Source organism: Glandiceps talaboti, chromosome 6, assembly GCF_964340395.1.
Source record: "Glandiceps talaboti chromosome 6, keGlaTala1.1, whole genome shotgun sequence".
In the NCBI taxonomy this organism is placed as follows: Eukaryota; Metazoa; Hemichordata; class Enteropneusta; family Spengelidae; genus Glandiceps; species Glandiceps talaboti.
The window spans coordinates 14,620,592-14,646,304 of NC_135554.1; the positions used below are offsets into that span (position 1 = coordinate 14,620,592).

The 25,713-nt window shown below is 33.0% G+C and overlaps 2 protein-coding genes across 2 annotated transcripts in view; both read left to right on the forward strand.

Moving 5' to 3' along the window:
• Positions 1–2,591, forward strand: part of LOC144436334 (arylsulfatase B-like) — a 10,320-nt gene extending 7,729 nt beyond the window's left edge. The window contains exons 13-16 of the mRNA XM_078125106.1: positions 262–379; positions 709–779; positions 1,461–1,571; positions 2,247–2,591. Of these exons, the coding sequence (XP_077981232.1) occupies positions 262–379; positions 709–779; positions 1,461–1,571; positions 2,247–2,419 (473 nt within the window). The 3' untranslated portion in view covers positions 2,420–2,591. The remainder of the gene's footprint in view (positions 1–261; positions 380–708; positions 780–1,460; positions 1,572–2,246) is intronic.
• A 1,901-nt stretch (positions 2,592–4,492) lies between these two features.
• LOC144436085 (hippocampus abundant transcript 1 protein-like) lies at positions 4,493–24,569 on the forward strand. Its single transcript, XM_078124764.1, has 11 exons — positions 4,493–4,677; positions 6,738–6,827; positions 8,381–8,443; positions 17,203–17,330; positions 18,675–18,789; positions 19,102–19,320; positions 20,440–20,553; positions 20,891–20,962; positions 21,604–21,814; positions 22,538–22,716; positions 23,018–24,569. Exons 1-11 carry the CDS (start codon positions 4,597–4,599, stop codon positions 23,273–23,275), a joined length of 1,530 nt encoding a protein of 509 aa, XP_077980890.1. The 5' UTR covers positions 4,493–4,596; the 3' UTR covers positions 23,276–24,569.
• Positions 24,570–25,713: the final 1,144 nt, after the last annotated feature.

Sequence of the window (25,713 nt, forward strand, 5' to 3'; positions counted from 1 at the left end):
ACATAACACATAACACAAAACACATAACACATAACACATAACACAAAACACATAACACATAACACATAACACATAACACATAACACATAACACATAACACATAACACAAAACACAAAACACATAACACATAAACAATGAGCTTGCGATCAATTCTGAAGACTGGACTTTCGATCCTTACAATCAATGATGATAATTATGATGAATATTTTTTTATCAATTTCAGTGTAGTATATTCTATAACTTGTTTTTCATGTCGTTAGAACATGGTCTTGATGGTATCAACATGTGGGAAACAATGTCTCAAAATAAAGAATCACCACGAACTGAATTTGTTTACAACATTGATGATGATAATATCTCATCTAGTGCTGCAATCAGGTAACCATGGTTATCAACAAACTATCTTTATTTGCTATTATGTCTACAATGATAAATTGGAGAAAGGCTTGTCTCGACATTTACCACTTCAAATTAGCAAGAAATATAACTAATTATGGCGCCTTGTCACTTTTTGCTTTGAGTACTGCTCGTCTTACAAATATTATGGGCTACGTGTCTATTCACTATAAACTACTCTACAAGGAATGCATGTGTTTATAGTCACTGTTTTTTTTAATAAGACTATACAGGGATGGAGTGAAATTACCAACATTTCTTAACTATCTCCCTGAACTATATCTTCTTCTTTTCGTATATTTGGATTGCAGGGTTGATGACTATAAACTAATAACGGGCAATACTGATCTATTATACCCCTGTAGATTGGCCAATAAGTCAGGTACAGTACGTTTTCTTGCCTTAGGAAGTATTGGCATTGCGTCACTAAACATCACTGTGAAGTATCTGAGAAATCTTCTGTTTTGTATGCGTGATTTTCTTTCTTTCTTTCTTTCTTTCTTTCTTTCTTTCTTTCTTTCTTTCTTTCTTTCTTTCTTTCTTTCTTTCTTTCTTTCTTTCTTTCTTTCTTTCTTTCTTTCTTTCTGTCTGTGTGTGTGTGTGCGTGCGTGCGTGCGTGTGTGCGTGCGTGCGTGCGTGCGTGCGTTGAATTCATCCTATCACCGCATCGTTTTATAATCTGAAATACAGCTATACTAATATGGTCGTTAATGATAGCTATGGTTCAATATAATCTGATTAAAATTGATTGTGTTGAAAGCAGCTAAATGTCTTTATTTACCTCAGTCTATTTCCATCGTGTTGTGACCGCCTTCCCAGCGATCACCTGTAACAAAAAAACAAAAAACAAAACAAAACAAAACGTCACAACACGATGGAAATATAATAGCTCTGAGGTAAACAAAAACATCTAGCCGCTTTCAACATATCAGATTTTAATCAGATTGGGATCAATACTGACTACGTTTTTTCATTGTTTCTGTTTTATTACATGAGACTATAAAGGAAATGGAGATTTAGTTTGAAATTCAACAAAAAAATCAGCATTTATGTCTCTTTACAGGAGGATGGTATAATTTTGACGACGAACCTACTAATGATGTCTTTCAAGGAGAACATGTATCAAATGAAACCTTACCACCAAGCGATGGAATATATTTATTCAATATTCGGGGTAAACTTTAATGAATGTTTCAGTTTATTTGCTTCAAATTTAGCTAAGATTTCGACACTATGGCCCCTTTTTCATTTTTAAAGTTTGAAATATATCTACACGAGTGACGTCACGTTCTCTGTTACATCTTTGCCTTTTGTCTTCCTATTTTGGTGTATGGGAACACTGGTGCTGCGTTTACACGCAAATTGTGTTGTGTTCAAACGCACAATTTCGTTATAAGGAAATATACATCGTATTTCATTTTGGAATTGATGTTGATATTTCTCAATTTATATTTTATCTGTTGTTTCGTGGCAAAACGTGTCATAATAATTATAAGTGGTCATAGTTGAACTTTTTTTTGTTATAGTCTTGATCAGATGTAAAACGTAAAAGACCTTGCCTCTGGCAAAGCGAGCGTCTGTCCGTCTGTCCGTCTGTCTGTCCGTCCGTCCGTCCGTCTGTCTGTCTGTCTGTCTGTCTGTCTGTCTGTCTGTCTGTCTGTCTGTCTGTCTGTCTGTCTGTCTGTCTGTCCCCATCCATCCATCCATCCATCCATCAATCCATCCATCCATCCATCCATCCATATGTCTGTCTGTCTGCCTGTCTCTTTCTCACTCTCATATTTGATTCTAGTCTGAACTGTTTGTCATCATTTGTAAGTTTGTTGTTTCCATCTCTGACATTTTGCAGACGATCCTGAGGAACGAAATAATACTGCCGATCTCTACCCGGACATCGTCGAGAAACTCAAAGCCCGTCTTGACGTACATCGTAAACACCTTGTACCGCCAGTTGACAGTACACGTGACCTAGCAGGTGACCCTATCAATTATGGAGGTGTGTGGACCCCGGGTTGGTGTTAGGATGCATAGGGTGTCGGTGCGTGGCCCCTGTTTAGTTGTTTCGTATTCTTGGTCACAAACGTCGGAACTGAACTACCAGTATTGAAATGTCGGAGAGATTTATACCTTTCATTATACAATCCAAGTTATTGAGTTGCTTTAAATTTTGAGCTTATCGTTACACTTTTTATCATGAAGATTTTTAGTTTGTCAATAAAATCGAATTATTTTCTCACAAAATGTGGTGTGTGTTTTTTATTTAGATCCTCAACTGTAAAAGGAAAATATTTCACTTTCTTTAGAACTGTACAGCTGCATTGTTCAAGTGTTATCATACATTATTTCCATTATTAAACACTTGAAAAGGTTGCTTTTGTTCTTTTTACGTATAAATATACAGAATATGTGATGGTGTATTACAATACATAACATTACATAGCCTGGAATCCGTGTGAAATGGGGATTTTGAATTAGTTATTTCCCCATGAATTGGAAATCAAACTTCAAAATCCCCAATCGCCTGGATTCTAGTAGGCTAAACATTACACGATGTAAGATTACCCCCCCCCCCCCTCCCACTCAATTTTAATGTGTACCTGTACATGTATGTAGAATTGATGAAACAACTATTGTATCTGCCTTATTCCATCTAAAATCACATGGTGACGTAAATCTAAGACCATGACACTCTTTCGAAAATTTCACGTGTAAATTAATTATCGCCATAGTTACTGAAGTTATTAATTTATTGATTCCACGCTAGCTGCATAAAGTCTTTGGAAACGTCTGACGACGAGTGTCATCTGTAGAGAATGTGTGCAATAAGTCTCTCCATTGTTGCTATGGTTTCAGTGCTTATCGATGTCTTCCTCATTGAAATAAAATTAACTATTTCCTGTCATGTTTAGAAGATGATTTGTGAACCATACAACACGACAACAACTTGTATCGCTTACCATCAAACCTTTTGTAATTGTAGAGGGCGCTGTAACTCAAATCCTCTGAATCTGTCTAGTATCAAATGCACGGGCACCATTTAATATGTAATAAATTTAATTTTCAGTAATAGAACCAGCCTGCTCAAGCAGGCCTCTTCAGGGCTCTACTCTATTGAGCATTCTTTTATAAATGTAACAAAAAAATTAAATAACAGACCTTGTGTATAAACAGTTTTATGTGTGTTCTATAAAATTCAGATACCACTCACGTATATAGGGTGACTGTGTTAATGACAAGCAAATATTATATATGTATATGTTCATTGATTATTGTAACATTCTGACAATCGTGCAGCGTTGATTCGATATGCTTAAAGAAGGCTCATAAACTTACTAGTATGTGTCAATAATATCATGGGCTCGAAGACTGGAATCGCATTAGAAAAATATGTTCGATCTGCATGTAATATCATACTCATATATATATATATATATATATATATATATATATATATATATATATATATATATATATATATATATATATATATATATATATATATATAATTTTAAAAAGTATTTATAAAACAGAGTCGTGAAATGAATATCTGTCCAGTACAGAGGGTGGTTTATTGAAATGCGTATTACAAAAAGAGACGGGTATTTCCCTTTCACCTTTCAACTTCAGACTTTTTAGATCTTTTTACCTTAGGCTACCATTTGTCAATTGTATACGAACAAGCACATTTAAAATGTTTCATGTCACTGTTATATTTGTTTTAATTAGTTCTTCCTCCGATAAAGCTTACATCGAACTTACTACTGTTGTATATGGAATTATACTTTTGATTGACAATGTCACTCGGTGTCATCACGTCATTTTGCAGCCGGAGTCACAATCATTGAATGGATTGACATTTCTTTATATCGACTCTCACGAATAATATACATGTTTCATTCTTCAATTCATTTCAGTTTCAATAGTGATTTTATCAAACGATTTTTTAATACTTTTCCTGAGAAGTCATCCCTCGCATCATGCGCATGGTGCCCCCGCTGTCCTTAGAGAAAACAATATCCATCATGATTCATCATACGATCGAATCAGCGGCATAAACACACGTGACGTCAGAATTGAGATGCATTCTGGGATGGAAATAATGGCGACCTTCTGTAATCACCTGATATGCACTCACAGCAACAGTACAGCCAGATGGTGAAATTATACAAGAAATTGCTAATATTAACAATAATTTCAAGATGATTGGGAAGAAGAGAAAGAGGCAATCTCATCCTATGGCATGGAACAAAAAGACACTCATAAAAGACAGCGGTGGGACGGTGAGTCTTGACGTACGTGTGTACGTACGACGACTTCAATACACGTCGGTTATGATCGAAAGTGAATCCATACGAACAACTCACTATCACTAGTTGTGAAATTTCATGGCGTCACGCAAATATCTTTTCTCAACAGTTTTTATTACGATCTTTCAGTCAAAAGATAAATATTATATAATCGATTCTGTTACAATGAAATCGTATATTTTATCCAATCTGCGAGTATGTCCCCGTATTCATGTATTTAACAAAGAACACGTATGGTTAACGTTGTAACAGGAAATGGTAAAACTTGTCGCTGATATTCGAAATGACAGGTATCGGTTGACGAAATGTACTGTTTTTTACGTCCACGGAGAACCAGCTGTTTGACTGATTTCCTCATGCCACTCAGTAAAACACAACTTACATGATTGTGTAATACACTTTACTTTCAAACATTTGCAAAAATTGTTTATCGACACAACCACGGAAGTAACTTTAAAGTGCAGTGTTTCTGAGAAATACTAAATATAAAAAACCTTACTTCATTGAAGTAGTTACAGGGATTTGAGGACACCCCAAAATGAATAAGTTACTGCCTTTATATCAGTACTTTATAATTAAAAAAAATCAGTCATTTTGAACAGTCTGTTAATTCTATGTAATACCATAGACTGTATATCATACTACATATGTATATGTAGACTGTATTGAACACTTATGTGGCAGGGTTGGTATTAACCGTACACTATTTGTGTAGTAGTAGAGATAGACCTACATTATATCTACAGTGCATGTATTTTAAAAGCAACGATGTGAACCTAGTATAAACAATAAGGGAAATCGTTCATAACAGACATTGTACTTTGATATTCTGGTTGTAGATTACCCAAAGCGTGAAAGGTCATATTAACAAGTAATATCAAAGTAATATTTCAACCATTTTACATTGAACCAGATGATAAACATAAATCCGGTAGGCAGAAGTCCAAACTAGTTAGATATTATTGAGTTCATTAGGACATAACAATAGGTGAGAGATAGAGTGATATATACTAGCTTAGGAGCTTTGTGGATTTTGACTCTGGTCATCTGTGTTGAGAGGTCATTGTCAAAATCAAACAAGCAAAGGTCAGAAGTTAGATACATATACATGTAGTGTACTACATTACATGATCGACCTGTAGTGTTACAGTCACTACAGTCAATGGAATACCAAACTGTTGATTTTTTATCAAGAAATTAAATTATAAGAATTTAAAGTGCAGTCTCAGTCTGTCAGGTTATTATTATTATGACTAAATGTGAATTTGAAATGTTGTGACTCATTGGAGGTGAAAACAGTGGCTTCTCATCAAATGAATGCATAAAACATTATACGTTCATGAGGAAATCAATTTGTCATGTGACATCAACATTTAACAATCACTTCTACATATTGTACGTCAATTTTTATGATTCTGACTACATTGTATATCAGGACAGAGGTTTGGATGGGTTAATTGCCCTGTAGTGAAAGACAAAATTTTGTTGAGTGTCAAAGTGATAAAAACTAGGCTTTCTTGTGAGTCAACATACTGCCACTGTAAGGGATAGGGGAAAGCCAAGTTTTGATGGGTCACAACTTCACAAGCATTTGCTGTGTGTCAGTGGCACGTAGAGGGCATACTGGTAATGAGTGAGGTCTATGATTATATGACATATTTACCATAGTATATGTACATGTATTAAAACATGTCATTTACCAGTCTTGAGCATACTTCAAAGACACTGGGCTTAGCTTTATATTATAGAAACATTTTGCAATGGTTTCTGTACAAAACCTTTTGTGAGCACCAAAGAATTTTATCTACATAGCCTGTATACTGTAACATCAATCATCCCTAACCCTAATGTCATACTTTTTTTCATTTTGTCTGGATTACAAAACTATGTAAACAGTGTAGGCAACATAACATATTATCTAGGCCATGTATTCTCCAGTATCGCAGTCTTCAATTACAAATATAAGAATGTAATTGTATTTATCACAATGAACCTTATCTGACAGTAGATGTTATAATTCTATTATCTTACAGGGTATAGGAAATCCAAGTATTTACCATGCACTTATAGTCATCTTTTTAGAATTTTTTGCCTGGGGATTATTAACATCCCCGATGATCAATGTAAGTATAGTCTAACTTTATCATCATCTAATATCTAGTGATTTACAGTCAGTGACATTTAGTTCTCCTTTTTACGTCTGTGTAACTGTATGACGTCTAATGAATGTAATGACAGGAAAGATGCAGTCCTCTATGTGAAAACATACTAGTATATATTGAGGATATTGGTCTGACTGGATTGTGTTCCTCTGGTATTGATGATGTGTGTCTAATTATTGATTGTGTGATCTTTAGAAATCCATTACTTCTACCCAACCAGAAAGACTATAGAGTTTCAAAATAGGCAACACGTTATTTTCTACATCTCACACAACGTTTCTTGTGACGAATTACATGAATAAAATAAGGCACTGATAGCGTTAACACACATGAAAGGTTATATTTTATCTCACTGTGAACACAAATAAAACTGTTGTGTTTGGATCTTCCTTGTTTCATCTGATATAAATGTTGATTTGTGTTCACATTGAGATAAAATATACCATTTTATATGCTTACATGCCATCAGTGTCTGATAGCTGTTTGTGTATTTTGTAATATGTAACAAAAAAATCTTGTGTAAAACATAAAAAAGCATCATGCTGCCTAATTGAAACTCAATAGTCTCTCTGGTTTGGTAGTAGTTTAGAATACCTGACATTATGACTTGTAAACAGTGAATGTAGGATACTAGGCTATATCATGACAAATACATACTTGCTATGCCCACACACTTGATAATTGTGTAACATGAAACTGAGATTATGAAGTACTAAACAACATGTAAATTCCTCATAACACACTTCCTGCATACACTGATACAGTCTGCAGTGACTAGTACATGCACACAGAAATGGTATATGATTGTCACATACTAACTTTTGATCAGAACGGTGCTTAATCAAGGGTGGTTAATTGTTTAATCACTGCTGGTCAGTTTGAAAGTGCCAAGAATTCTTCTCCTTTGGGGGTGAGATCAATAGTTCAATGTAGGATAAAAACTGTAATTCCTTTAGTTAGGAATGGGAGATTGAACTATTTTAGTTTTCGTCTGATAAAAGTGATTTTATTTTTAATGGAACCTAGTTTTTACCCATAAGTATTAATATGTCGTCAAATCAAGAAATGGAAGACTTTTTGTTATTATAACAATGGAATGGCAATGAAATACATTCAAGTGTCAATAAAAGAGAAATTTTCTCACAACAAACTGGCTTTGTATTTATAGTGCATACATTATTTTATATCCATGTCTTTATAGTATTGTAATAGTAATAATGCAACACATTATTTCATAAATATACATTATGGTATATTTGTGTCTTTATTATTTATTTCTATGATAAAATATCTTTATTCAAGGTAAAACTCAATAAGCATTGCAAACAATGCAGTGTTGAAGGCAGCAGGGTCAGCTTGCTTCCATTGCCCTAGTACATCAAACCGATAATATTACCACATTTGATGAACATATTTTATGTTGTATTTATGTCTCCTATAGCCAGTGCATGATATGGTACATTTTGTGAATAGCTTGTGTACATGTAGATTATATTTATATATTTCTCTTTCAGACATTACATGATACATTTCATGAGCATACATTCTTAATGAATGGATTAATACAAGGAGTAAAGGTAAGAACACATTAATGGAATTACAGTGTTCAACATTTTGATGACACTTAAGGTTTCAGTCGTGATGTGAGTGGAAGTCTAAATTTCCCACATGTAGGTTCTTTTTTAGTTTACTAACTAGGTTTTTAAAACATGGCATATACTAGCAGATCATTTTGTCATGGGGATAAGTTAAATTCAGAATCCACTCAAAAGTAATATTTTGATGACTTTCCTACACAGACTGTATATAATGTGTGTGTGTATGTATGTATGTATGTATGTATGTATGTATGTATGTATGTATGTATGTATGTATGTATGTATGTGTGTGTGTGTGTGTGTGTGTGTGTGTGTGTGTGTGTGTGTATGCATGCATGCATGCATGTGATCAAGTGTATGCATGCAAGCATGTATGTTTGTCTGTCTGTGTCTGTCTGTATGTATGTATGTATGTCTGTCTGTCTGTCTGTCTGTCTGTCCACACATTTTAAAATTTATGAAATGATTGAAATGATTAAGATGTCAAAATTTCATATGCATTTTCTATATTCATATTTAAAGATATTGATAGAAAAGATTGATCTAGGTAAAGTGAATATGAAGGAAAGACAGTGATATACTATGTTTTCATGAAATATCTCAATAACTAACATTTTTCAGTTATTCTCAAAAACATTAGTACTAGACAAAAAAAATGAATATATGTGATAGAAACATGTGAATATAAAGATTATAAAAAGAGGGAAATGACATTATTTTATTATGACTTTAGAAAAACTGTGTTGTTGATTTAAGATAATATATATTTTGTTATACCACACACATGTCAAGTTGAATGCATTCAAACACAAAATATGGGATTTATACTCAGGTTACTGTATGTCATGACATACATCTGCAATACTCAACATATGAGTTAAAACCTTCAAAGTCACTGTTATACTAATACTTACTACAGTCTTCCCAATTTTTCATAAATTATGCTTGCACAGGTAGATATTATTCCCCAATATTTTTCTTGATTCAGCCACAAAGTAGTCATGATTTTAGTGTACTGTCAAATATTTGACTTGAAAAATGACAAGGCAGTCCCCTTTATAGGTCATCTGTATTTTCTTAGGCTGAACTAAATTTTTTTGGGGAATGATACTGTTTATTTTGGCGCATGAGAAATTTGGCAGAATGGTAGTTTAGGATGTGTCAGGGGTACTTTAATTTAGTGAATATTGCAAGGGGAAAGTAGACACTATTTATAAACATTTGATCCAGTCAGCCTGCCATATTCAATGCAACTGTTGTTGACACCTTTAACAACAGCTGAATATATAGAAATATGACAACTCATAAGGTATGTTAGCGGGACTTATTTCCGTGGAAAAAGCTTTTGCACATATTTAGCTAAAATGAATCTAGTGCTGAAAAACGTATGACTGCAGTATGAGACATCATTGCTATGTTGTGGACATAAGTAATGAATGCTATTAAAGATAAAGCTGGTTTAGGGGAGATAGTCAAACCTTATGTTTAATTCATGATGCTAACAGATGAAATTGTAACGTCAGTACATGTACAAGGATATAGTCCATTTACTACAACCAGCTGTCTGTCTCTAGACAAGGTTGATTTTATTTCATTGTTTATTTAACCTTCTTCAGTTTTAAATTATGAATACATATGTGGAATGCTGTTTTGGAAGGAAACTGGTGATGGTTTGGTAGACATTTTTTTGGGGAGAGGAAATATGTATATAATTGGAAAAAAAAAGGGTTTAAAACAGCTGTTCACTGTTCAGTGATTATCATTAAATGATGCTATCACATTAATATATATGTGTACATGTATAGGTACACTACAATGTGTAAGAAGTATTGGTCCATGTAATCCCCAGCTGCTATTATGCAGGCTGTTTGAATTCAGTAATTGTTGTTTGCTTAATATAGATTGTAGAAGGTCAGCTCTCAATGCTGTGTTCTATTACTTTGAAATACTGTCATAATGTAATGCTCCTTCTCTGGGTATCCCCTCCCTCTAACACTCCCCCTCTGGGTATAACTTCACTGTAACACTCCTCCTCTGGGTATCCCCCCCCTCTAACACCCCAACACCCCCCCTTATCTGGCCCCTCTCTCTAACATTCCCCCTGGGTATCCCCGCATTCAAACACCCTCCCCTCTGAGTATCTCCCCCCCCCCCCCCTCGTAACACTCACACTCAAGTTTTGTTTTTCAAGCTAGGTTGACAAATCAGACTAAATTCAGTCTATTCATTCATTCATTCATTCATTCATTCATTCATTCATTCATATATATATATAAAGAGTAGTCTTAATATTTGATTCAGTAGTTTTTAGCAGTTAATTTATTCTAAAGAGTAAATAAGAAGAGATAGGATGTAAACATTCATTCTGAAAATGTTCTAATACTAGACTTATAATATAGGCAAAGTGTTTGTAGCAGACAATTCAAATGAGTTGTTTTTGAAGAAAATGAAAACAATTGAAATTCTGGTTGACTTGTTTAAACATGGCTCTGACTATCACAAAATAGTCTTGCAATGGACAGTATATGTAGCTTTGTAGAATTAATTCTATTCTACCATCTGTCTTGTATCATTCCTTCAATTTTCATGCATCCATATTTAGAAACTCTCTGTTCTGAAAGTCTATGAATGTTTGAGTATATAATATTATCTTTATATTTAAAAATACATAGTATTAAAATGTCCATATGGACAAGGATTTGGTATTTATTTTTTATTTTTTATTTATAAAGCAATTTTATCATGGCTTCCTACTTGAAAAAATGAATTTGAAACAACATTGACCAAGTCTGTGTTTGTATCTCAATAAACTGCAAAAGATTAATAAAATGTGTAAAATGTTTGTTATTGTGCGTACATTAACAAACTTTTTACACATTTTTTAGCTTTTATGCAAGGTATTGAGTTACAAACACAGACTTGGTCTTTGTTATTTCACAGTGATTTTACAAGTAGAAAGCCATGATAAAATTGTTTTTTAAATTAAAAAATCCAAAACAAATACCCAATCCTCATCCATATGGCCACTTTAACAGTTGTCAGTATGTGTGGAAGGTAGTTTTGTATACTATAAACTATATAATATATATAACTAGTGGCGTATGGCTATAAAGAACAGTGTATGATAATGAGTGGCAGGAGTCTCTGAGTATGAGACCTTGTAATATCTGTATGCAACAGTTTAAAACATGGATATTATATACTTTTATGCTGGTATGTGTTGTGAAATAAATAAATTATTGACTACATAAATATATCAATTTACAAAATCTAAAACTAGACATTGAATCTTCATGAATTTATTCCAGACTACAGTCATTTATGAGGTCTTGCATTGTCTGTATGTAATACATGGATGCAATATACTTATATACTGGTATATGTTCAATTTACAAAATCTTAAAGTAGGTAGTGAATCACCATATTTCAGAGTGAATGAGATGACCTCATCACCGTTGTAAAGGTCACACTTTACATACATGTAGTGATTAAAATGATATCAAAGTTTGTTGGCCCAGGTATTGACTAAAACAGACCAAAGGACTACCTTTTGTTGGATAGTTTAAAAAAAAAAAGACAACAGTTTATTGACCCTTGGTTTACATTTCTAAAAGTCTATACATTGGAACTGCATTGTTTTTCATGATTTTATTTGACAATAGACACCAATTATTGTACTTTCTTTCATCAGTGAACAAAGTGTAATGTGTTAGTTACTTTACTAGGTGTGATGTAATCAGATACCTGTTAGGATTAACTGAATTTCATGTTTGTTCAGGAAATTAGCATGACATAGTTTTATGAACATAATAATTCATGTCAAATATTGTAAATCCAGTTGCCACTGCAGTCATATTTTATTATAAATACAACAACATAGTACGTTGTCATTTTTGATCACCAAGTATGGACAAAATTATTTGTTATTAGCCATATTTACCATGTATGATAAACGAATGTGGACAGAATTATTTGTTATTAGCCATATTTACCATGTATGATAACCGAGTATGGACAAAATTATTTGTTATTAGCCATATTTACCATGTATGATAACTGAGTATGGACAAAATTATTTGTTATTAGCCATATTTACCATGTACGATAACCAAGTATGGACAAAATTATTTGTTATTAGCCATATTTACCATTTATGATAACTGAGTATGGACAGAATTATTTGTTATTAGCCATATTTACCATGTATGATAACTGAGTATGGACAGAATTATTTGTTATTAGCCATATTTACCATGTACGATAACCGAGTATGGACAAAATTAATTGTTAGCCATATTTACCATGTATGATAACCGAATGTGGACAAAATTATTTGTTATTAGCCATATTTACCATTTATGATAACCAAGTATGGACAGAATTATTTGTTATTAGCCATATTTACCATGTATGATAACCAAGTATGGACAAAATTATTTGTTATTAGCCATATTTACCATTTATGATAACCAAGTATGGACAAAATTATTTGTTATTAGCCATATTTACCATGTATGATAACCAAGTATGGACAGAATTATTTGTTATTAGCCATATTTACCATGTATGATAACCAAGTATGGACAAAATTATTTGTTATTAGCCATATTTACCATGTATGATAACCAAGTATGGACAAAATTATTTGTTATTAGCCATATTTACCATTTATGATAACCAAGTATGGACAAAATTATTTGTTATTAGCCATATTTACCATGTATGATAACCAAGTATGGACAGAATTATTTGTTATTAGCCATATTTACCATGTATGATAACCAAGTATGGACAAAATTATTTGTTATTAGCCATATTTACCATTTATGATAACCAAGTATGGACAAAATTATTTGTTATTAGCCATATTTACCATGTATGATAACCAAGTATGGACAAAATTATTTGTTATTAGCCATATTTACCATGTATGATAACTAAGTATGGACAAAATTATTTGTTATTAGCCATATTTACCATGTATGATAACCAAGTATGGACAAAATTATTTGTTATTAGCCATATTTACCATGTATGATAACTGAGTATGGACAGAATTATTTGTTATTAGCCATATTTACCATGTATGATAACCAAGTATGGACAAAATTATTTGTTATTAGCCATATTTACCATTTATGATAACTGAGTATGGACAGAATTATTTGTTATTAGCCATATTTACCTTGTATGATAACTGAGTATGGACAGAATTATTTGTTATTAGCCATATTTACCATGTATGATAACTGAATATGGACAAAATTATTTGTTATTAGCCATATTTACCATGTATGATAACTGAGTATGGACAAAATTATTTGTTATTAGCCATATTTACCATTTATGATAACCAAGTATGGACAGAATTATTTGTTATTAGCCATATTTACCATGTATGATAACTGAATATGGACAAAATTATTTGTTATTAGCCATATTTACCATTTATGATAACTGAATATGGACAAATTTATTTGTTATTAGCCATATTTACCATTTATGATAACTGAGTATGGACAAAATTATTTGTTATTAGCCATATTTACCATTTATGATAACCAAGTATGGACAAAATTATTTGTTATTAGCCATATTTACCATGTATGATAACTGAGTATGGACAAAATTATTTGTTATTAGCCATATTTACCATTTATGATAACTGAGTATGGACAAAATTATTTGTTATTAGCCATATTTACCATGTATGATAACCAAGTATGGACAAAATTATTTGTTATTAGCCATATTTACCATTTATGATAACCAAGTATGGACAAAATTATTTGTTATTAGCCATATTTACCATGTATGATAACTGAGTATGGACAGAATTATTTGTTATTAGTCATATTTACCATGTATGATAACCAAGTATGGACAAAATTATTTGTTATTAGCCATATTTACCATGTATGATAACTGTGTATGGACAAAATTATTTGTTATTAGCCATATTTACCATGTATGATAACTGTGTATGGACAAAATTATTTGTTATTAGCCATATTTACCATTTATGATAACCAAGTATGGACAGAATTATTTGTTATTAGCCATATTTACCATGTATGATAACCAAGTATGGACAAAATTATTTGTTATTAGCCATATTTACCTTGTATGATAACTGAATATGGACAAAATTATTTGTTATTAGCCATATTTACCATGTATGATAACTGTGTATGGACAAAATTATTTGTTATTAGCCATATTTACCATGTATGATAACTGAGTATGGACAAAATTATTTGTTATTAGCCATATTTACCATGTATGATAACCGAGTATGGACAAAATTATTTGTTATTAGCCATATTTACCATGTATGATAACTGTGTATGGACAAAATTATTTGTTATTAGCCATATTTACCATGTATGATAACTGAGTATGGACAGAATTATTTGTTATTAGTCATATTTACCATGTATGATAACCGAGTATGGACAAAATTATTTGTTATTAGCCATATTTACCATGTATGATAACCGAGTATGGACAAAATTATTTGTTGTTAGCCATATTTACCATGTATGATAACTGAGTATGGACAAAATTATTTGTTATTAGCCATATTTACCATGTATGATAACTGAGTATGGACAGAATTATTTGTTATTAGCCATATTTACCATGTATGATAACCGAGTATGGACAAAATTATTTGTTATTAGCCATATTTACCATGTATGATAACTGTGTATGGACAAAATTATTTGTTATTAGCCATATTTACCATGTATGATAACTGAGTATGGACAAAATTATTTGTTATTAGCCATATTTACCATGTATGATAACCGAGTATGGACAAAATTATTTGTTATTAGCCATATTTACCATGTATGATAACTGTGTATGGACAAAATTATTTGTTATTAGCCATATTTACCATGTATGATAACTGAGTATGGACAGAATTATTTGTTATTAGTCATATTTACCATGTATGATAACCGAGTATGGACAAAATTATTTGTTATTAGCCATATTTACCATGTATGATAACCGAGTATGGACAAAATTATTTGTTATTAGCCATATTTACCATGTATGATAACTGAGTATGGACAAAATTATTTGTTATTAGCCATATTTACCATGTATGATAACTGAGTATGGACATAATTATTTGTTATTAGCCATATTTACCATTTATGATAACTGAGTATGGACAAAATTATTTGTTATTAGCCATATTTACCATGTACGATAACTGAGTATGGACAGAATTATTTGTTATTAGCCATATTTACCATGTATGATAACTGTGTATGGACAAAATTATTTGTTATTAGCCATATTTACCATGTATGATAACTGAGTATGGACAGAATTATTTGTTATTAGTCATATTTACCATGTATGATAACCGAGTATGGACAAAATTATTTGTTATTAGCCATATTTACCATGTATGATAACTGAGTATGGACAGAATTATTTGTTATTAGCCATATTTACCATTTATGATAACTGAGTATGGACAAAATTATTTGTTATTAGCCATATTTACCATGTATGATAACTGAGTATGGACAAAATTATTTGTTATTAGCCATATTTACCATTTATGATAACTGAGTATGGACAAGATTATTTGTTATTAGCCATATTTACCATGTATGATAACTGAATATGGACAAAATTATTTGTTATTAGCCATATTTACCATGTATGATAACCAAGTATGGACAAAATTATTTGTTATTAGCCATATTTACCATTTATGATAACCAAGTATGGACAAAATTATTTGTTATTAGCCATATTTACCATGTATGATAACCAAGTATGGACAAAATTATTTGTTATTAGCCATATTTACCATGTATGATAACTGAGTATGGACAAAATTATTTGTTATTAGCCATATTTACCATGTACGATAACTGAGTATGGACAAAATTATTTGTTATTAGCCATATTTACCATTTTTGATAACCAAGTATGGACAAAATTATTTGTTATTAGCCATATTTACCATGTATGATAACTGAGTATGGACAAAATTATTTGTTATTAGCCATATTTACCTTGTATGATAACTGAGTATGGACAAAATTATTTGTTATTAGCCATATTTACCATTTATTATAATCGAATATGGACAGAATTATTCATTATTAGCCATATTTACAATGTATGATAACCCGAATGTGACAAAATTATTTCTTTTCAACCATAGACAATGATTATGTCACAAGTTATATAATCATAAATGGTAAATATTATTGGGTAAATAAATAAATGATATGTTTGTTTGTGTATTTCAGTATGTTTTTTTTTTAATCTCTTAACAGTACCCCTGGTATTAATGAGTTGTATATGTTGACTTTGAAATTTGGTGTTTGATGTACTAAATATAGATATAGCCTCAGAATTTTAATTTGAAAGTGGGGTTATTAATCAAAGAGATGGAGGGTGGAAGGAAGGGGAGAAATGAATGGATGGATGGACAGACTGATAGACAGACAGACAGACGGAGGGAGGGAGGGACAGGGATGAGGGAAGGTAATTCATAGATAGTTCTATTTTTAATAGCATATTGTAACAGATTAATATTCCTGTAAGTATAACCTTGAGGCTAAGCCTTGATGTGACACTTTATACAATGTAAGTACCTGGATATCAGTGACCTTACCATAGTTAAATAGTTAATACAATGTATAAATGAGACAATACTAGGTACCTAGATTTCTAAATGATACCATTGTGTTTATTTGCAGGGTTTTTTATCTTTTCTAAGTGCTCCATTATTAGGAGCTTTATCAGATGTATGGGGAAGGAAATCTTTTCTTTTGTTAACAGTGTTTTTTACCTGTGCTCCGATACCACTCATGAAAATAAGTCCTTGGTAAGTATGTGCATTTTATATCAAGGTGACTTTTTTGCCTGTTTTATTTTCAAATGAGATCCATGTACCAACTAGAATTTCTCTATATTTCGGTTTTAAGCATTTAGAATGAATGACAAGTAAAAAAACAAAACCAACTGTTGTTGTTGTTGTTGTCAGTTGAACAGTAATCCAATAAATCAGTACATTTTAATTAAGCATGATATAATGGACTCCAGAGGGAATAAAACATCCTTTCAGTTGTTATCTTGTAATTGCAAGCTGTCCAGTGATTGGTCCAGAACAAGTCACATGAGGTAAACTAGATTACCATGGTTCCCAGAATGTGTAACTCTACACTAGTGTTCATAATGCAGAGTGACATGTATAGACTCTCTGTGAATAGAGTTAATAGTCTTGTGTTGGTGTTCTGATATGCTGATGTCATTGTGCTAGGTTTTAATGACAGCTGGGTTATTGTAGCACTATCATTGCCTTGATATTTGTGCTATGTTTTAATGACAGCTGGGTTATTGTAGCACTATCATTGCCTTGATATTTGTGCTAGGTTTTAATGACAGCTGGGTTATTGTAGCACTATCATTGCCTTGATATGTGTGTTAGGTTTAATGACAGCTGGGTTATTGTAGCACTACCATTGCCTTGATATGTGTGCTAGGTTTTAATGACAGCTGGGTTATTGTAGCACTATCATTGCCTTGATATGTGTGCTAGGTTTTAATGACAGCTGGGTTATTGTAGCACTATCATTGCCTTGATATGTGTGTTAGGTTTAATGACAGCTGGGTTATTGTAGCACTACCATTGCCTTGATATTTGTGCTATGTTTTAATGACAGCTGGGTTATTGTAGCACTATCATTGCCTTGATATTTGTGCTAGGTTTTAATGACAGCTGGGTTATTGTAGCACTACCATTGCCTTGATATTTGTGCTATGTTTTAATGACAGCTGGGTTATTGTAGCACTATCATTGCCTTGATATTTGTGCTAGGTTTAATGACAGCTATGTTATTGTAGCACTACCATTGCCTTGATATTTGTGCTAGGTTTTAATGACAGCTGGGTTATTGTAGCACTATATATCATTGCTTTGATGTTTGTGCTATTTTTGTTGATAGGCTGTTTTTCACAGTGCTGTCAATGTCTTCATATTTTTGCCTTGTTTTATTGACAGGTGGTTTTTTACAGTGCTGTCAATGTCTTCATATTTTTGCCTTGTTTTATTGACAGGTGGTTTTTCGCAGTGCTGTCAATGTCTTCATATTTTTGCCTTGTTTTATTGACAGGTGGTTTTTCGCAGTGCTGTCAATGTCTTCATATTTTTGCCTTGTTTTATTGACAGGTGGTTTTTCGCAGTGCTGTCAATGTCCGGCGTATTTGCTTGTACATTTTCCATAGTGTTTGCCTATGTGGCTGATATCACTGATGAATCTGATAGAAGTGCTGCCTATGGACTAGTAAGTTTATCTTTACATCCAAGTCTTAAAGTAATGCATGATATCCTTGGGCAAGGCTTGTATCTCCATGGTAACAAGTCTTATCCTTCTAGAATTATCTGCCAGCTTACATGTATATCCTTTCAGAGTACTACCAGAGTCTAGCTATTTCATCTCTTTGTAATGACATTTTCAGATCATTATAAAGTCTCTTGCAGTGAAATTTTGCGATCTAAGCTAAAAACAGACATTTGTCACATTTATGGTGGTGAGACCGTATTACTGATTTAATTGAAATTAACCAATTATATCTGTCATACTTTATTACTTCAGGTTTCTGCCACCTTTGCTGCAAGCCTTGTAACCAGTCCTGCAATTGGTGCTTATCTTGGAAATATTTACAATGATAATCTAGTCATATTTGTAGCATCAGTTGTTGCCATGGCAGATATATTATTTTTATTGGTGGCCGTGCCAGAATCTTTGCCAGAAAAAGTACGACCAGCTTCATGGGGTGCTGCTATCTCCTGGGAACAGGCTGATCCATTTCAGGTAAATTAAGAATACAAATGTTAGTGGAGGCTGGTATTCTGTGAGTAATTTGATGCTTAGTATAGAACTCACAAGGCTTTGTTTAAGGTTTGTGTATGTGAGTGCAGTGTGATGTAACTGCTGGATCACGAGTTTAAAGTCATTAACTATCTCATGTTATGAGAATGGGGATGTGTTCTAAGTCAAATACATCTTTGCAATTGACACGATGTTAGATTTCATTATGTGTTATTGTAAAGTGAACTAAATGAACCCTACCTACAGGGCATTTAATGTAAATCATACCATTGATGACTCTTTGATTCAGACACAAGCTAGCAAAATTTATTGAAGTAACTGATGTGTCATTACTAACCCCCTATCTCTGTATTATATTGTATTTCTGTCATTACTTGCCCTTATCTCCTATCTTATAATTATGTATTCTGTCATGACTGACCCCTATCTATTTTGTATTTCTGTCATCGCTGACCTCCTATCTCTGTACTGTTTTGTATTTCTGCTCTTACTTGCCCTTATCTGCTATCTTATAAGTATGTATTTTTGTCATGACTGACCCCCTATCTATTTTGTATTTCTGTCATCGCTGACCTCCTATCTCTGTACTGTTTTGTATTTCTGCTCTTACTTGACCTTATCTCCTATCTTATAATTATGTATTTCTGTCATGACTGACCCCCTATCTAACGGTATTTTGTATTTCTGTCATCGCTGACCTCCTATCTCTGTACTGTTTTGTATTTCTGCTCTTACTTGACCTCATCTCCTATCTTATAATTATGTATTTTTGTCATGGCTGACCCCCTATCTATTTGTATTTCTGTCATGACTGACCCCCCCCCCCCTATGTATTTGTATTTCTGTCCTTACTGACCCCTGTCTTATTTGTATTCTTGTTATTATCAACTGCCTGTGTATTGTGTCTGTCTTTAATGACCACATATCTTATTTGAATTTCTGTCATTACTGACCGACTATCTCTTTTGTATTTGTGTCATTACTGACTCCCTTTCTATTTTGCAAAATAACATAATGTTAATGGTATATGGTATATATAATGGTATATACTTTCTATTTTCTTTTATGTTATTACTTACCCCTATCTATTTTGTATTTCAGTCATTACGTAAAGTAGGCCAGGACCACACAGTACTGTTGTTATGTGTTACTGTGTTTCTTTCCTATCTACCTGAAGCTGGCCAGTACTCTTGTATGTTTCTTTATTTAAAACAGGTAAGTAAAAAAGATGTAATTTAGTTTAATAACACATACAAAAGGGTATATGTTGTATGGCTATGACAATCTTAGTGTTAACTCGCTAACTCAAAGCAATATACCTTGCCGTGGCTATCACATGTGTTATCTAGAGAATAAACGTGTACACTGTAGTTGGAAAGTTAGGAGTTTGTGTGACCAACAAAGGCTGCATAGTTTGTAAATTTTGTTGTTTAAATCAATGTATAGCCTTCAATGAGTTCAATGTCAGTATGCCATCTCATGTAAGGATTGATATAAGCGTGATGAACAAAGGTGAAATTCATTTATTTCTTTTGTCTTATGTTAATCTTAGGTGATGAAATTTTCAGCTGAAGACATTGCAGCATTTATTGCAGTTATAGGAGTCCTTTCAGTGTTTGCACAGGTAAGATGGTAACGCTGCATTTTGACTTTCAGAGAGGGGAGGGGGCTATGTGCATATATTAAATTATGACTTTCAAAAAGAGGAGGGAGATGGGCTGGTGAGGCTGATAGGGAAGGGGTATTGGCATCAGTAAGTTATTTACACTACTAATACATTTTGAGTTCACAGAGGGAAGGGAGATGAGCTTGTGAGGGTGAGGGGGTAGTTTCACAGTTGAGATGATTGTACTACATTCAAAAGAGGGGAGGAAGATGGGCATGATCGAGAGAGGTGGATAAAACGATGGCTGCAGTTTGGTAGGAATGTAATCATGGTATTGTAATCTATACTCAAACAATGTGATTGGGAGGAAGGGTTAGAAAGGATGGTGTCAGAGTTATATATATTGTTATGAGTGGACGTGGATGGACTGTATGTGTCCTGTGCAAGCTGACTTCCTATTTCTCTTTATGTCACAAAAATATTTACAGAATTCTTTTCCATTTCAGACATATATTTTGGTTCTGCTCATGAGAATTATTTTCTGTACATGTATCACAATTTTATGTACCTTTATTTTCCATTTGTAGACATTGTTGAGAATATTTTTTCTCTGTACAGCATAATTATATCAGTAATGTGTTTTTATATCCTAATTCTAGACATATGTCCTGGGTCTGTTGATGAGAACAGTTGGTAACAAGCATACAATACTGATAGGTTTAGCATTTGAAATGTTAGAGTTGTTATGGTTTGGTTTTGGATCTCAGTACTGGATGATGTGGGCAGCTGGTGCCGTGGCATCAGTCTGTAGTATTACATACCCAGCAATCAGTTCACTAGTCTCAACGAATGCTGAAGCTGACCAACAAGGTAAGATGTGAATCGATCTGTTGTGAATGGAATTATTTATGTGCATCATTTGAGATGAAAGACAATTATATACTGTTAGATGCTAATTTAATTTGGTAGATCAACAATTAGAGACTTTTGACAACAGAGATGGATTCTACTGACATGTTTTTTCTTTCAAGACGATATTGTTCACCTCTATGGACTGGAATTTTTTCCATTCTAAAGCTCTAGTGTCTTTCAGGACAAGAAAAGTTTCACTTCTAAGTATTTTGATATACTCTTTTGTAATCCTGACAGGGTTAAAGAAAGATTTCAACATTCTCTCATTGCATAAAATGAACTGTATTGACTCATTCAGCATTATGGTTTTACTCTGCCAGGTTACCAAACACCTGTTTAAAATTATAATTTAAAAAACTTGGTAGTTGTAAAGTGTTACACCCCCTGAGCTGTTGCTATGATACCAATGGTATGTTTTATTCTATGTAAGTTAAACTGTGTGGTATTAGCCATGTTAATGTCGTATACACTTTTCAATTTCCAACACAGACAGTTTTAGAAAGCTGTGTCTAATGGTTTTGTCCTTTTACAAAGGACTTTCATCAACAGACTGAAGTATGCACTAAAACAAAGGTGTAGCCCGAGAATTCACATCACTCACTTGCTTAGTTCCCAAGTATGTGAAAGATTAAACAGCCCCCGTCCCTGTCCAATGATAAGTTGTTATGTTTTGTTTGATAGGTGTAGCCCAAGGAATGATAACAGGAATTCGTGGACTTTGTAACGGATTAGGTCCAGCCCTCTTTGGATTTGTGTTTTATCTTTTCCATGTGGAACTAAATGATTTAGATGCACCAGAACTTCCTGCCGACACAGATCAAAAACAGACAGAACCACATCTAGAGAACCCAATGACATTGGTAAGTTTGCACTTTTAGTCCTGTCCTTTCTTGTGAATCTATTTCCCTGTGACATTTTATGAATGATGAAACATTTTGAAAACTACATAAACTAAAAAATTGCATTCAGAAAATTTCAGAAGTTAGCTCATATCTTGCAGTCATGCCAAGCTATTTGCATGCAGCACAATTAACAGAAATAACAGTCAGGAAATGGAGACTTGCAGTCTGTCATAGAATTATCTGATACATATGTAGTATACATATGTTACTTCTTATCACATTAGAGTTAATTTTGTTTTCTCTTTTCCTTTGTTTTCAGAGTATTATGCCAGGACCACCGTATATCTTTGGAGCATGTGCTGTTCTACTTGCACTTCTTATTGCATTTTTCATTCCAGTTAAGCCCTCCAGTCATAGTCATTCACTAAGACCACCTAGGTCACCCATTAAAAGAACTAACAGCAACTCCAGTGATTTTAGTGACGGTGCAACTGTTATACATGTTGATGATAATATAAGACTTACACATGAAAAAGAACCTTTAATGACTAGTGGTGATCTCTCAGACTTTTCATAGCAGTAATATTCTATGTAGTGTGATGTGATGGCTCACTTTTTCATAGTGTTAATGTCATGTGTATAGCACTATGTGAGTACTCACTTTTCATACTGGTTGTAGCATGTGAAGCTCTGTATGAGAACTCACTTCAAGATGTATCATTCCAAGACAGTCAAAGAAGGACCAATGGTTGCCAATTGTAGTGGATGTTGACTTGGTTTTGTATGGATATGATTTGTATGGTAATTCATGTTGAATGCACTCCATGCAGACCTACGTAGCAGTAGCACCGAAATCACTGTGTAGAAACTCAGACTCTGTCATAAAGATGTCACAACTCTCTGTCATAGTGAAATCAGTTCTTTCCATATGATGAAGTCATATAAAATGCTAGTATTTTTTATGTGCGATTTAAACCAGTGTTACTAACTGTCTGTAAGCCAACTGAATTCTTGTGGCATGTTGTCAAATATATGTATAAATGTTTGTGACAGTTTTACAAGTTTATAGCTGTGGCACTTATAAAGTGTACAGTCTTTGAAATGTTTAAATTCCTCCTCAACTCAGGTTGTTATTTCTGTATATGAGAGTGTACAAATACTGCGCCATGATTCTCAGTGCATAGCCACCATTTCAGCATTTGTTGGTGTATGTATGCTGAACTGTGGTTCCCCAAAACTAGCATTTCTATATATTGCACCATTTCTACATGCACTGGTGAGCATCCAATGTGGAGCTGTAAATCTGGATAGCTATCATTTTCTGTATTTGATGTATCACATACTTACTGAACAGAGATTCCTAATAGCTGCAATTTCAGTATGTATCACATATCAGCTGAACCATAGATCGGTCATGCATGGGTCTATGGCTGAACAGATATTGTTGATAGCTGCCATTTCAGTATGTATTATATATCAGCTGAACCATAGACAATGCACTGGTCTATGTCCTGTTACTACAACATTTCTATAATGTATAAACAGAAGTAGCCAAAATACTGAAAACAATGCAAGCCTGAATTGAGCACATATTTTGTTTAAATTGATTCAGAATCTGTATTTTTGTATTTAGTATATGGTAGTCACCACACTAAACTAACGTTGTTGTATATCATAGGAAGTGTTTAATATTGAATGAATTTGTTTTATTTTTGTTGTCTTTATAGTGTCATGCAAGTATTCCAAATACATAGTGGTAATTAAAGTGGCCATGTGAATGAGAAGTGGGTATTTATTTTGGATTTTTTATTGCTAAAACAACTTTACTGTGTTGCTACTTGAAAAAAAACAGTGTGAGATAACATATAGCAAGTCCTTGTTTATAACTCAATAAATTGCAAAACATTGAAAAAATGTGTAAAATTGGTTATTGTTGTACATGCAATAACAAACTTTTTATACTTTTTGCACCTTTTTGCAATTTATTGAGTTATAAACAAGGACTTGCTATATGTTATTTCACATTGTTTTTTCTAAAAACACATAGTAAAGTTGTTTATATCAATTAATAATCCAAAATAAATACCCACTTCTCATCCATATGGCCACTTTAACTTATAACTGTCCTCTCATGTATTCCAAAAATTTGTATCTGAGATATTTTTTTGTTGAGAAATGCATCTTTTATTTCTACCTCTGTACGCTAAATGTCAAACAAATTTTAGTATTAGCATTATTAATCCTCCAAATTCAGTCACACAGTCATTGGTCTTATAGAGATGGAGCCCACCATCTGATGCTAATCTTGAAATTTAAAAAAAAAACCAAAAAAAAAAACCATTGTTACATTCCTTCCCTTTATCATATTCAGAGTCATTTGTGTTTTCAAACAGTGTGTCAAAGCAACCTATCGTTCCAAATATGTTTAGAACAAATCTTACTTTGATACATTATTTACATTTTGTTTGGCTTGTTTAATACATTGTTGTGTTACATCAGTAGTTGCTATAGCTTTTAGCCCTCAAAACCAACTACTTTGTCATGAGAATCGTTAGAACTGATTCAGTAAGCCATAACCTCCTAAGTCATCATCAAACACTTGTGTATGTTGAAATAATTACATGTAAATTATCACATGCACAGTTCACATGCTTAACTCCCGTGTTCACCTATGCTGTGCATGTACATTTACATAATGACCTCATTTGAATAATGTCATGGTTGTAATCAGGCTACTGGGTGTACATTTACATAATGACTTCATTTGAATATTGTCTTGGTTGTAAGCAGGCTACTGGGTGTACATTTACATAATGACTTCATTTGAATAATGTTGTCTTGGTTGTAATCAGGCTACTGGGTGTACATTTACATAATGACTTCATTTGAATAATGTTGTCTTGGTTGTTATCAGGTTATTGTGTGTACATTTTCAAATTGTAATTACCACTGTGTTCATGTTCTCATAACAAGCCTTGGTTTTGATGACTGAGAGGTATGTTGACAGCTACCAAT